The 12,611-nt window shown below is 41.6% G+C and overlaps 1 protein-coding gene across 3 annotated transcripts in view; it reads right to left on the bottom strand.

Moving 5' to 3' along the window:
* Positions 1-10,930, bottom strand: part of fibcd1b (fibrinogen C domain containing 1b) — a 98,924-nt gene extending 87,994 nt beyond the window's left edge. For all 3 annotated transcript variants that reach the window (XM_071924039.2, XM_071924040.2, XM_071924041.2), the window contains exon 1: positions 10,859-10,930. In XM_071924039.2, coding sequence (XP_071780140.1) covers positions 10,859-10,930 — 72 coding nt within the window. The remainder of the gene's footprint in view (positions 1-10,858) is intronic.
* Between the last annotated feature and the right edge of the window lie 1,681 nt (positions 10,931-12,611).

The following is a 12,611-nucleotide window of genomic DNA, read 5'->3' as shown; positions in this document are numbered from 1 at the left end:
TATTATTACATGCATACACAAATGAATGCACTAGAATGAAGCCATTGTTAAGGTAGTCAGTTGACTCCTACCGCAAATAAGAGAGAATGTTTTCAATGTTTTCATCCAACATTTTTTGCACAGTTGCCACGCTCAAAAAATCTCTACCACCCTTTTTTCACCCTTTTTTACTTGTTCTTGTGTAGTTTTTTTCTGTAGTTGTCTTTTCTGTACTGTACTACATGAAATGAGGAGTGCGTGTGTGTGCATGCGTGTGTGTTTGTTTCTCCACAGGACGTGTCCTGTCCTCCACGCTGAACGTTCCACAACATCAGCAGAAACTACCGGTCTGCCATACCTTACATTTCCATATCCAATCTCATTCAGACTTAGGTATTGCAGAGAGGTGCAGATTTTCACCAGAGGAAACAAGACAAACCAAATACAGTAAATATGAGCCCCACTACTGCAGCCAAAGCAGAGGGTCGGGTATTGCCCTGACATTGTAAGCTAAAAATGTGCAAATAACAGAGTGTGCATCAGACATAGTGCTTTCATTTCCTGCCAATAAAAAACACAATCCCGATGATGTAGCGGATAGGCAGACATTTCCGACAACTTTGATACGTTTTATTATAAAAACAGGGCCAAGAATCATAAAGTGTTTCACCCAGTGACAAAAAAACTATATGGCCACACAACACATTGTCACAGTATATTTGTTCATATTGATCAATATTGATAATAATCACGATACGCATTTAATAATGCTCCGCTTAAAGTTTGAACAGTATTCTGCTTGACTAAACTCTGAAGAAACCAGAGAGTTCATCACAGTTAAATGATTTATTATCAGAGGCAACTGGTTACAACACATATATATGTACAGTAAACATCAGTACCAACGTGGCTTTACATTTACAAACAAGGCAGTACAAGCCAACCTATAACATTGGCTTATATAATATAACATTCCTTATATTAGTCAACAAAAACCGGCATGCAAGGCAATTTTCTCTCTATCTCTAAAGCCATTTCCCACGATTGTTCGTTGCTTTAGGTTGAGCTCCAGCATTGCTGGCAGTTGAAGGACTGCTAACAGGTTGGCTAGTGTTCAACAGACAACTGAGGCTAGCATGATACAGCAAACTCATACTTTGTGCACTCTGTGGGAGGTTACCTTCTCATTTGAAGGAAGAGGGTGGTGGGGTTTCCCGTTGTCAAGGTACACAGGCAAATATTTAGGGTAAATATTTTCTCACTGAAAACAAGGTATCAGTTTGAAATCTAGGCAAGCTTGATCGGAGAGCAAGCTTTGCTGGCAAGGCTTCAACATCAACCAATCAGAGACAAGAATCAGGCGACCTATACTCAGCCCACAATAATGGTCCAAATGCTACTAAATAGTTGACACAACTAGGAAATAATAGCTGTGATTCTTTTTTCTATAACATTTAATCTAGCAAGCGGATGCCAGAGGAGGCCAGAGCCATACGCCTGTAATACATGTTATCCAAAGGATAACCTTGATAAAATGATTAAATTATTACATTTTCAGTAGAAAAGAGGAGGCCGAGATGAAATTGATGGCAGTAGTATGCTATTTCATTCATTTTCACTCCTTCAACTGTCAAATAGCCCTCTTACTCATACACACTGCAGCTTCAGGCTTAAGATATAAATTTTTTTCAATATGATAGAGGTTGTGTGACCCTTCTTCTTCTTCTTCGGGGTCACTGTCACCGTTGCTTTCCTTCTTCGACCTGCTCATTTTTACATCTCGCTAATCTAGATCCACTTATCATCACTTACTGTACCAGTCTTCTCCAGTAACTCACTGTCACAAGTCACTGTGTGGTGTTGTTGTCTTGAGTGGGTGTGCACCTCAGCAATGTGCAAGCCGCCAATTTTTGCCGTCAGATTGGAGATTGGCTGTTGGTGTTTTGTTTATCTGCGACCCAAAGACTATTTCTGCTGTGTGACTGGCTGTTGATGCAAAACAGAAACCGAAAATGATTTTATCTAAACTAAATCCCAAAACTGTATCATCACTATCGTGGCAAATTTTTCCGTAATCGTTTTTGATATCGTTCTATCACCCAGGTCTACTTTCAGCAAACTCTCTGTCTTTCTTCTCCCTTGTTCTATTCATTTCTTCTACTTCCTCCACTGTCTTTCCAAAGTAGGGAGGAGAGGAGGAGATTTTTTTCAAGATCCATCCTTCTTCAATGTTTTTTGATTGATTTGATGTTTGAATCATTTAAAGCAAGGGCTTTGGAATAACGGCAAGCCGTGGGAGCGAGTCCTTAAATTCCTCATTTATTCAAATGTGCCACTTTTCCCCCAGCACATCTGAATAATGGCACACAGTCTGCCAGATTGAATTTTTGATGATGAATAAATTATGGATGTCGGCGGGTAAGTCTGTTAATATATTAGCCATGAGTTTGTCATAAGTGTTTAATAGGATAGCTGAAATAAATACATCACTGCATCTCTTTGTCTATCCATCTCCGTCTCTCTCCCGCTCTGTCTCTCTCTAGTTCTTAATCTTTCTATGCATCCCTCCATCGTAGTCTCTCTCCTCAAACTATCCTCATTCATCATTTTCTCATCTTACTGCTTATCCTCTGTCACCTGACCTCTTTTATGAGTTGTTTTTTCTTCATTTCTCATTCTACTGATCGCAGATACAAAAGCTTGGATCTTCTTTGTGGTCCAGTGAACAAACATTATTTTGCTGTGCATGCTTTCCTTATTCTGGTCATCATTGTCCTGACATGTCCATTTTGACATGTGAGCAGCTGTAATCAAAACATGGCTGAACTTAAAATTACAAAGGAAGGAATTGGACTGTTGTGGGTGGCATCGTGACACATTTCCTCTTAGGCATGTTAAGAAGAAAAGTGCCTGTCCCTGAGCCTACGCATCCATGTGAATATGTCCATGCAAATTAACTCATTGAGATTTTTCCGCTGTATTTCACCAAATGCAGCAATAAAATAGCAGAGCAATCATTCTTTTTCTGCATCCTATGCACAGATCAAGAATACGGAGTACGAAACACGGTTATGGAGACAACAAGGGCTTCTCAGCCTTCATCCCTCTAGTCAATTAGCGCTGTTATTAACCTTGAGACACCTGATGGCGCCTGGCCCATAATGACGCTATTATGTTTCTCCGTTAGCTTAACCAAGTCATTAGCAGGTAAATATATGGAGCCAGTTTTCTGAAGAAACGACTCCATTTGGCTCTGAGGAGAACCAATAATGTGATTTGGGAGAGACTACGAAGTAAGAGGGAGTTACAAAGAGGCACAGCTCAATCACAAGGGCTTTGGCATTTTAACACCAAGATAAGGAGGCCTTCAGTACAATAGCAGTTGAACAGATGCCACGCTCTAGCATTACTATTTTAACAATTGGCTCTGGCTTGCTGCCAAACTGCCTGTATATTACAACAGAGTTTTATCAAAGCGTGTTTGTGTGTCTAAACTGGTTATGTTGGGTTAAAACTCTACCTTCCTCTGTCCTATACTATTCTTCTGCTCCAGATCCTGTGGCCACAGCAGACTGGCTGCTTGATTAAACTTCTCCATTTGTCATAAATTATTCACTGGATTCCACAGTCTAATTAATTCCTTATTATTTACTGTTCAGACTCTTCGTCCTCAGTCAGACACATAACCCATCACTAAAGGGAAGTGTGTGTGTGTTAGTATGTGTGTGGGTAAGTGTAGGTGTATGTATGTGATTTGTTATGTGTGCGCGCTTGCATGCATGAGTATTTGTGAGCCTTGATTAATGGTGAGCCCAGGGAAAAAAGAAAAAAAGTCCATCATGTTGTGGGCAGTGTGTTCCTCTAAAAGCAGGCGTTAGGCCTAATCTCACATCTCTATTTGATCGGACTCTAGCGCCACATGAATGGGAGCTCTATTACTCTCAGATTGAAATCGCCAGGAGGAAATTGGACACTTCTCACTGCAGATATGGAGATAGAGCCCAATCTGTCAAAGAAATGGGCCTGGCTAGTTGTCTATCAAGATGATTGAACTCTGTAACACATGCACAGACTGTTTCTCTCTCATCCCTCTCTCCACCACTCTAGCTCATTTCCTGCCCACTCTTTTCCTCCATCTGTACAACTCTCATCCACCTCTCACAGGTGATTTCCAATGCATTTTTAATGAAGATTTAGCAGGGAATTGAATGAGAATAATTGCAGATTGGTTATATTACAGCTTTTCAAAGTACAATAATGGGTAAAAATCCATACTTTTTATTCTTTACTTTGGATTGAAAATAGTTAACTTGTTTATGTTTTTTTGTATTTTACCTGCATGATTCCTTCCTTCTGTACAGATATGCATGCAAGCAATGCTGCATAAACACACACACACACACACACACACACACACACACACACACACTCACACACACACACACACACCTCATATTGTCTATTATCTCAGGCATGCATGGAGGGGCTGCATCCTGCAGATGGAAATCTAATGCCTTAGCCTGCCCTATTATCTCCCTCTCTGTCTGTCTCTCTCTCTCTCTCTCTCTCTCTCTCTCTCTCTCTCTCTCTCTCTCTCTCTCTCTCTCTCTATCTATCTCTGTGAAACCCTGCCCTATCAGGTCAACCTGCTGACATATCTGTCAATACAGGCTCTGTGAGGTACAGTATAACCTTGCCCTGCAGTGCCTTCTTGGTGCTCCCTGCGCAGCTTTACTTTCTTACTTTCTCCACATCCATTCAATACACAAAGACACAGAGATGAAAGAAAGTGGCCATGTATGCATGTACCCCCCCCCCCCCCCCCCCCCCCCCCCACACACACACACACACACACACACACAACTTAAAACATGTGCAGTAAACAAAAAACAACACAATTACCCTGAATCATGAACCAATTAACTACAATTAGTTTCCATTACAGCTCTTATTTTGGATATGAATGAGCCCTTGGTGATGCTCTGGGGCCTCTGTGGCGTGCCTTGCAACCAATCCAAGAGATCCAAGAGACACTGGAGAAAGTTTGTCTTTCCTTCAATAGCAGTGTGTGGCATATCTTTGATAGCACCCCTTTGTGCTATCTTTGTGCGTGTGGGATTTTGAGCAACTGGCAGATATCTGCGTCATCTTGCAAAGGGAGATGGGCCTTTAGCTAGCCTGCCGTCTGCTCAACACTGATCTGGAACCTGCGCTGTGATTCATACTCTCCATTCCTCCCTTCTCCTTTCTCCCTCATTACATATTACTATTTCCCTTACTCCCTTTCACTGAGTATACTCTATCTCTTCTTTTTTTATTCTCCTGGTTTCAGACAATCATGTTGTCATTCTTATTCCTGTCCTTTCTTTACTCTCTGTCTTTCTCTCAGGTCCTCCTAGGCACCTTGCCGCACCAGACGTCTTATATGTAAATGCCCTAATCCTTTGTGTCAGAAAGGGATCTAGAAAGACAGAAAATGAGGAAAAAGATAGAGAGAAGAGAGTGAGGGTCAGATAACAAAGGCAGACAGAGGAAGAACAAGGCCAAAGGCACGAGGGACATCTGCCGTCATTTATAACCTTCAGCCTAGCAAAGCCCTGCTATGTACATTGCACAAAATGGCTCCAACTGTCTACAGCAGAAACCTAGTGTTCACCAAACCAAAAAAATAACATGCTCCTCCATTAAGGCACTGAATCACTTTCTATGCAAAAGCTCTCTTCACTTACATAATGAGTTCACAGTAATGGCTCGTTACCACTTTGATCCACCAACACACTCTCCTCTCACACCTCATTCCAACAAAAGGCCTACACTCTTGTGAAACACTTTTTTGTGAAACCCTTAGGTTTTGATCCTACAACTGAAGAATGCATGCATAATTATGTAACACCTATGTATTATATAAACCATTTAAATGCACAGATATGTGTCAAAAGCTTAAAAGCATCCAGATTGCTATTGATAAAAAAAAAAGCAGAGGAGATTAGAAAAGCATTTGTGTCTGAAGATAGCATGCCCACCTGAAGATGAAAAATGCAGGGAAACAAAACGAGGCTTTGAAATTCATAATGGTGCATGCCAATATTTTGAAAGGTGAATTGAAAGTGCCTGCTGTTATGAAGAACAGTAGGCTATCAAACTGAAATCAATATATTTAATAACTCCCCCTCTACCTCTCACCCCCCCGCACACTGTTTCAAGATCAGCATGGGTTGATATTAACACATACACACACACACACACACAAACACACAACTATATCTGTCTTCCATATAACTATCACCCAACTATAACACTAACACACAGACTGTAACTATGACACGCAGACTGACATGGCACGATTTGACAGATCTCTCCTGTGAGAGTCACCTGTCACAGCAGAAGTAGGATGTGATATTGTCACTGTCGGTATACAAGATCTCAGATATGAACTACTGGCCATGGCAGTGGCTCAATAACAAAACATACCAACCTTCCAAACTGCAATCACCACCTCATACTCACATGTAGCTGGAGGCAAACAGAGACAGAGTGGCATGCATGCGCACATGTACACAAACACACTTGTGCAGAACAACTTGCCTGCCTGTCAAAAACTCATAAAAACATCTCACACTACAGGCTTTTTCGGAAGTGTCTGCATTAGTACAGACAAACGTGCGCGTACACAGGTGCACACACATACACACATACAGTAGAAAGAAGATTGAGGGAGTATTTCTACATATCAGTGCATGTATCAGCTGTATGTTCAGGTATGTGATCTGGCAGAAAATGTATGCCGCCTTTTCTGTGCTTGAAAAGTTTGCTGGTTGGTGTTTCTCCTATCCCACCCAGAAAGGAGCAGGGGAGAGTGGAGCTAAGGTTGTTAGAGTTGCACTGCTGCCATGGCAGAACCCCCCACAGGGAAATCACAGGCCCAGTGAACCAGGAAGCACTCTCTGCTCTGCTCTGCTCCAGTCCGCATGGCCTCCCTACCTCTAGCCAGCTCAGCAGGTTCATTAGCCTGACAAGGTTACCCAGAAAACCAGCCAGCCCACATCACACACATATAGAGCTGCAGTCTGCATGCTGTTATAATTGAATAACTGTTTCACATGTTGGAAGTGCCTAGCAAAGACAGGCGTGTTCTCATAAATTATACATATTAATTCTAATTATACGTCTTATACATCTCAAGTATGTGTAAAACATACTTATATGAAGTTACAGTATATATTTTAAAATCTGTAATTATCCTAACCACTGAGCAACAAATACTCAATCGGTATTTGCTTATACTCACAAAATATGATATAAGGGAAGAACAGAGGAAGAAGGGAGAAATAAGGATGCAAGAATTGATGTGTACATGAAGGATGGCTGAGCCCTCTATTGTCTGCTTGGTGTGCCACATTTACCATGTGTGGGGGCGAGGGGTATTACAGTGAATTAGTGCAGACTGATAAATCCTGGCAGAAGTGATTGTGTGTGTGTGTGTGTGTGATAGTTTGTAAGCAGGCAGGCCACAGCTGTATTCTACGGCATTCTGCTCATGCACACACAGTCATCTCAGTTCTTTGGAAAGTTCTGAGTTCTCAGAGTGTTATCGATTACCTCCAACCCATAGAGTGGGCATCCCCACCGGGCCTCGATGAGTTCTCAGCTACACTGTGTGTGTGTGTGTGTGTGTGTATGTGTGTGTGCGCGCGTGTATGCGTGCACATGTGGTACAGAGGAGAGAAAGAGTATGTAAGAGAAAGAGAAAGATACAGACAGAGGTATAGGGTTTGTGATTGGAATAGTGTGTTTGTGTATTTGTGTGTGTGTGTGTGTGTGCGCGTGCGTGTGTGTGTGTGTGTGTGTGTGTGGTATATATATATGGTTTGCAGTTGAAACCAGACAAGTTGCAAAAACTCAGTTCAAGAATGATTTAACAGTTTAAGAGACTGATACCATTGTCGCAGCTTAACAGCCCTATAAGAAATCTAGCTAGCATTCCCTAAATCTCTTTTTGTGTTTTTGCAGAACAATATTTAGTGCTGTTTTTCATCTTTCTTGTGTGGAATTACATTTTCTGAATGATCTAGATGCAAGAGGCAAAATGTATCATTGCAACCAGTTAACCGCCTACACATCTGGCTTGAAATTTGCCAACTGTTTTCCTTCTTTCAATCTAAACCTCCTCTTATTGATATGAAGAACATGACTGGCAGCTATTTTTACTCATTTAGAATTTCTGTTTCTTTCAATGTTTCACTGCATTATTATTTATATAAGTTATCCATTGGAAACTTTAACTCATGGTGGCCAGGTTTTTTTTCTTTCAAGTGTCTCATTTTACCCACAATTTAATGCACATCTGACTATGTATGTCAGTTTCAATAAGAAAAAATAGATGTCTATGAAGTCTGACTTTAAATTGCATTTGAATCTATGTTTCAGTCTATCTAACTGGCACCTGTATTAGTTGTCATATTTGTTACAATGGGACATGGGTGACAGCATACCTTCAGTAGCAAATCAAATATACAGAATAACCAGAGAAATAACATATTTACATACATACACACAATAACAAAACAAACAGTGGGCTACTAGAGAACTCTCTAACTGTGTCTAAAATGTGTCAATAGCACAAGATTGGAGTTAAATGTTTGCCATTAGTTTAAGACTACACAGAGAGAGAGAGAGAGAGAGAGAGAGAGAGAGAGAGAGAGAGAGAGAGAGAGAGAGAGAGAGAGAGAGAGAGAGAGTATTTATGTGTGCTAGCACCATACCAGTGCATAAGAGGGAGATGGACAGTAATGTGGGGAGGAGAAGAACAGACAGCAGCATTCCCCATTTCCCACAACCACTCATCTCATCTAATACTCCAACACTCTCTGATCTGGGGTGAGTTTTGGTGTAATGGGACACGTATTGCCTTTTCATCCTCTATAACCTCTTGATATCAATCAGAAGTATTTACCCAACATATTAGACATTTGTGAAGTCCTTCAGATATTTTGTACCAAGAATAGAGGTGAAAATACTGAACAATTCATCTCATCATGTATATATTTGATGACATTTGCGTGCAGTGACCCAAAACATTTTTTCTGGCACATCTGGTGATATGGGGCAGTGAGTAAGTTAATATGGGACACATATTTATTATATTAAAAACCAAGACAGATATATTACTATTCATGGGGCAGTTAATTGATTATAAAAGAGACAAAGCAGCTTGTAAGTTTGTTTTCAAAGGCTAGTAGGTATGTTGGACATACAACAATCCATACCAGGTGGATTGCAATAACCTGCTATGGTATAGCCTGATATCACAATATTACTGTCAATTCTGAAAAAAATAACTTCAGCTTAGCATTATCAATTGACACAAATTCACCTGTGAGGCTTTGTAAATCACCAGAAATATACCACAAGCACTTCATAACTAATTTTATGTAACTCCTATTCATTGTGTTTGAAGCAAACCACAATGACACAGCCTGGTCAACAACCGTTTCTGTTGATGACCTGCAGCATATAACCAGGTTTACCACTTGTGGCCTAATTAGTTTTGAAGTCAAATAATATTTGATAGCAAACACATTTAGCTCTGAACCGTTTTGAGGAAACTGCTTGGTTGTTGCATATTTCCAAAAACGTGGTCTCAGAAGAAGTAGGCTAATAGGGGGCAGCATATAAATTGTTAATTTCTACAATGTATAGAATATGGCAATCTAGTCTATTTATCCAAATCATATTTCCTAACCCATGTAAAAACATGTAGTTCTCTCCCTGCTGTTTAGCATTCTTACATACAGTTAAATAGGTCAGTTAATTGGTTCTTCAGCTGACTCAGTATGCCAATAGTTGCACCAGACAATTTGAGGAAATATGTAGGCTATTTCATAGTACACTATCCCCCGAAAACACTCCTGATAGCCTTTATTCCTTCTGGCTTTCTGCTTCCACTATTACATCGGAACATTTTTGTAGTGGCATTCTTTAAATTTTCACATAAACACCTTTACGTTAAACTATTAACTCCTGTCGCATAATAACTGAATCCATCCTCACTCTCATTTATCATAAGGCGACAATGGAAGTAATCTGCACCGCTTCATGTTTCCAGAGGCGCCAACCCTTAAGATCAGTGCCCCCGACATATAGGATTCACTGTTCCAGGTTCCAACCCCCCCCAACCCCCCCCCCCCCCCCCCCCCACCCCGTATAATCCTCTCTGGAGGGCCTTCAATAACCCTCTACTGACCTTGTGAAAACACACGGACTATTCCCCAAAGTGATCTTGCCTAGCTGCAACGCAACGCACGTCCGCTCCCGTCTCATCTCATCCGAGCGGGAGATAGACTGAGCTTCTGAGTGTTAATGGCAATTGGGGGATTCTTGGGCGATGTTTCAACACTCCACATACTTCAAATAACCTACATTCTCCACACAGACAATTTAAGTATAGCCTAGTCTATGTTTGAACAAAAATGGAGAAGATTTGTTCAAGCAAGGTGCAAACCGAGAAATGCGCAAAGCACAATCGGCCTATTCACGTTGTCATTAACCTCTTAATATGATTTTTTAATTATTCTCCTGCAGTTCATCTCTCAACATATTTGTGAACCAAGTGACAGACACGTTCTGGTCTAAGCTTTGTATTACAAAACTAGCCTGGGGATTTGGTGATCTACGGGTGGGTTTAGACATTGTGACAGGAACAGAAGTGTCAGAGCCGGGGGAGTCGGGAGAAGCTCATCTGCAACTGTCTCCACAGTGCAGAGAGTCGCCCGAGAGCCACACAGCCAAACTCAGCGTGTTAACACTGCACCAAGCTCGCATATGCACCACTCCTCTAAACCCATAGCCAGTAGCGCATCTGTAGGTTGTGTGCAAATACCTGGTTTTTATGCCGAGTCCCATCTTCGAGTTCAGAAGAGCTGTTCATGATTCCCCATCGGTCATTTACCATCCTCCGGAGAATCTGTAGACCAGATCCGCCTGTTTGTTCCAGGCGACAGAGGAGGAAAGCGCTCTTTTCAAGTGTTTCCTTGCGATTTACTCCATAGAAAAAAGGGGGTACTAAGCATTCACTAAAAGGAAGGGAGGCACAACTTCTGCAGCTGTAGAAGGAGCACCGGTAACACTACAGCCACACACACCGCGAGCTCAGATTACGCACTTAAGGGAACTTAAATTCCTCCCGAGTGTCTTCTGGTTATCAGACCGTTATTCCAATTGTTAAGAAAACGACAGTTGACGGGCTCCTTCAGATACTGCGCCTTGACTCGCAAACTCATCGAAATAAATGTGGATTTACGGAAATGAAACCCCAAAATGATCCCGAGAAAAGAAAACCGGGTGCAGTCTTTTCTATTCCAGGAAAAAAAGGAATCGAGGAAAATCTTCTTTGCCTCAAATTGCAAAGTGCAAACTGAGCTTGTTCTATCCACTCCCGCTTTCAGAATAGTTTAAGAGATGCCAGGTGTCCAGTTTTGTCTGAAAAGGTACGGATAGGATACCCCACCGCTCGCAGAATTGCCTCGTCCTTGATTCCCGTTTGATCGACCAGGAGACTCCGGCACCGAGGCAAGGGGATAAAACCTCCTTTACTTGCCCTAGTTTACAGGCTGATCTGCATGAAGAGGGTATTTCACAGAGATGGCTTTTGACAAGAACGGTGCAGCGGGGAGATTAGCGTGCTCCGCTCGTATGCCGCACGGGGCGCTTCGTGCCTCCGACTGTCAATCAATGCGTCCCTTCTGAATACGCGCGGCGCGCTCCACGCCAGCGGTCCGTCCCTGTGCCGCCCTTCTCCCTTTACGCGACTGCTGTGCCACTGCCACTCTGCCTGGTGCTTCACTTCCACCGCTCCGTGGACCCTCCTACCTCCCTGCAACCCAAACAGCAGCAGATTGTGGCAAATGCATGCGTGATGTGTGGCCTACATGCGATTTAATGGGTTGATATAATGTAATCCTTCCATTCATTGGAATCAGATTGCTGATTAAATCAAGCCTATAAATCAAAACATCTGGGAGGAAACAAAAACATGTGTTATATGCAAATCTTCTTGATTTTACAACGTTTTGCCTAAAAGATTACCATGCCTTAGTCTGTATGACACCTGGCTAGGTCTGAAAATACACCTCTCACACTGTCTAATTATTAGGTGTGATATCACTAAAGCACTTATAATTTCAATGACAGGATTGAGGAGGGGGTTCTTACAAACCTGTCAGGGCTGATTTATTTGGGAGTTTGAAATAGAACAACCTCACTAGAGAAAGTTGAAACTGAATATTTAACTCAAACAAAAGCCTCATTTATTTCAAAGTTACAACAGAATTAATCAGAGTCATAATCAGTCACTTGAATGCCTCATTACAAAAAATGTAGGAATTTATCTGGGTGACACTGGTGCAGATCCTTAAACAATTTACAGTACAAACACAGTACACACTAACACAACGACTTAAAGACTTAAAATACAATGACAGTGCAAGACAAATGGTATCTATCACTCTCATACTGTACATTGAACACTAAATATTTTTGCTGCATTCAAGCAGCAAGGCAATGTAGTCCAGTACCACATTACCCTACTGAATGAGGTAGGATTGAAAAGAATGAAAATGAGAAGAATGAGAATT

This window comes from Centroberyx gerrardi, chromosome 2 (assembly GCF_048128805.1).
Source record: "Centroberyx gerrardi isolate f3 chromosome 2, fCenGer3.hap1.cur.20231027, whole genome shotgun sequence".
NCBI classification, from domain to species: domain Eukaryota; kingdom Metazoa; phylum Chordata; class Actinopteri; order Beryciformes; family Berycidae; genus Centroberyx; species Centroberyx gerrardi.
Note: the sequence above shows the minus strand (reverse complement) of the source record. Positions and strands in the feature narration are given on the sequence as shown.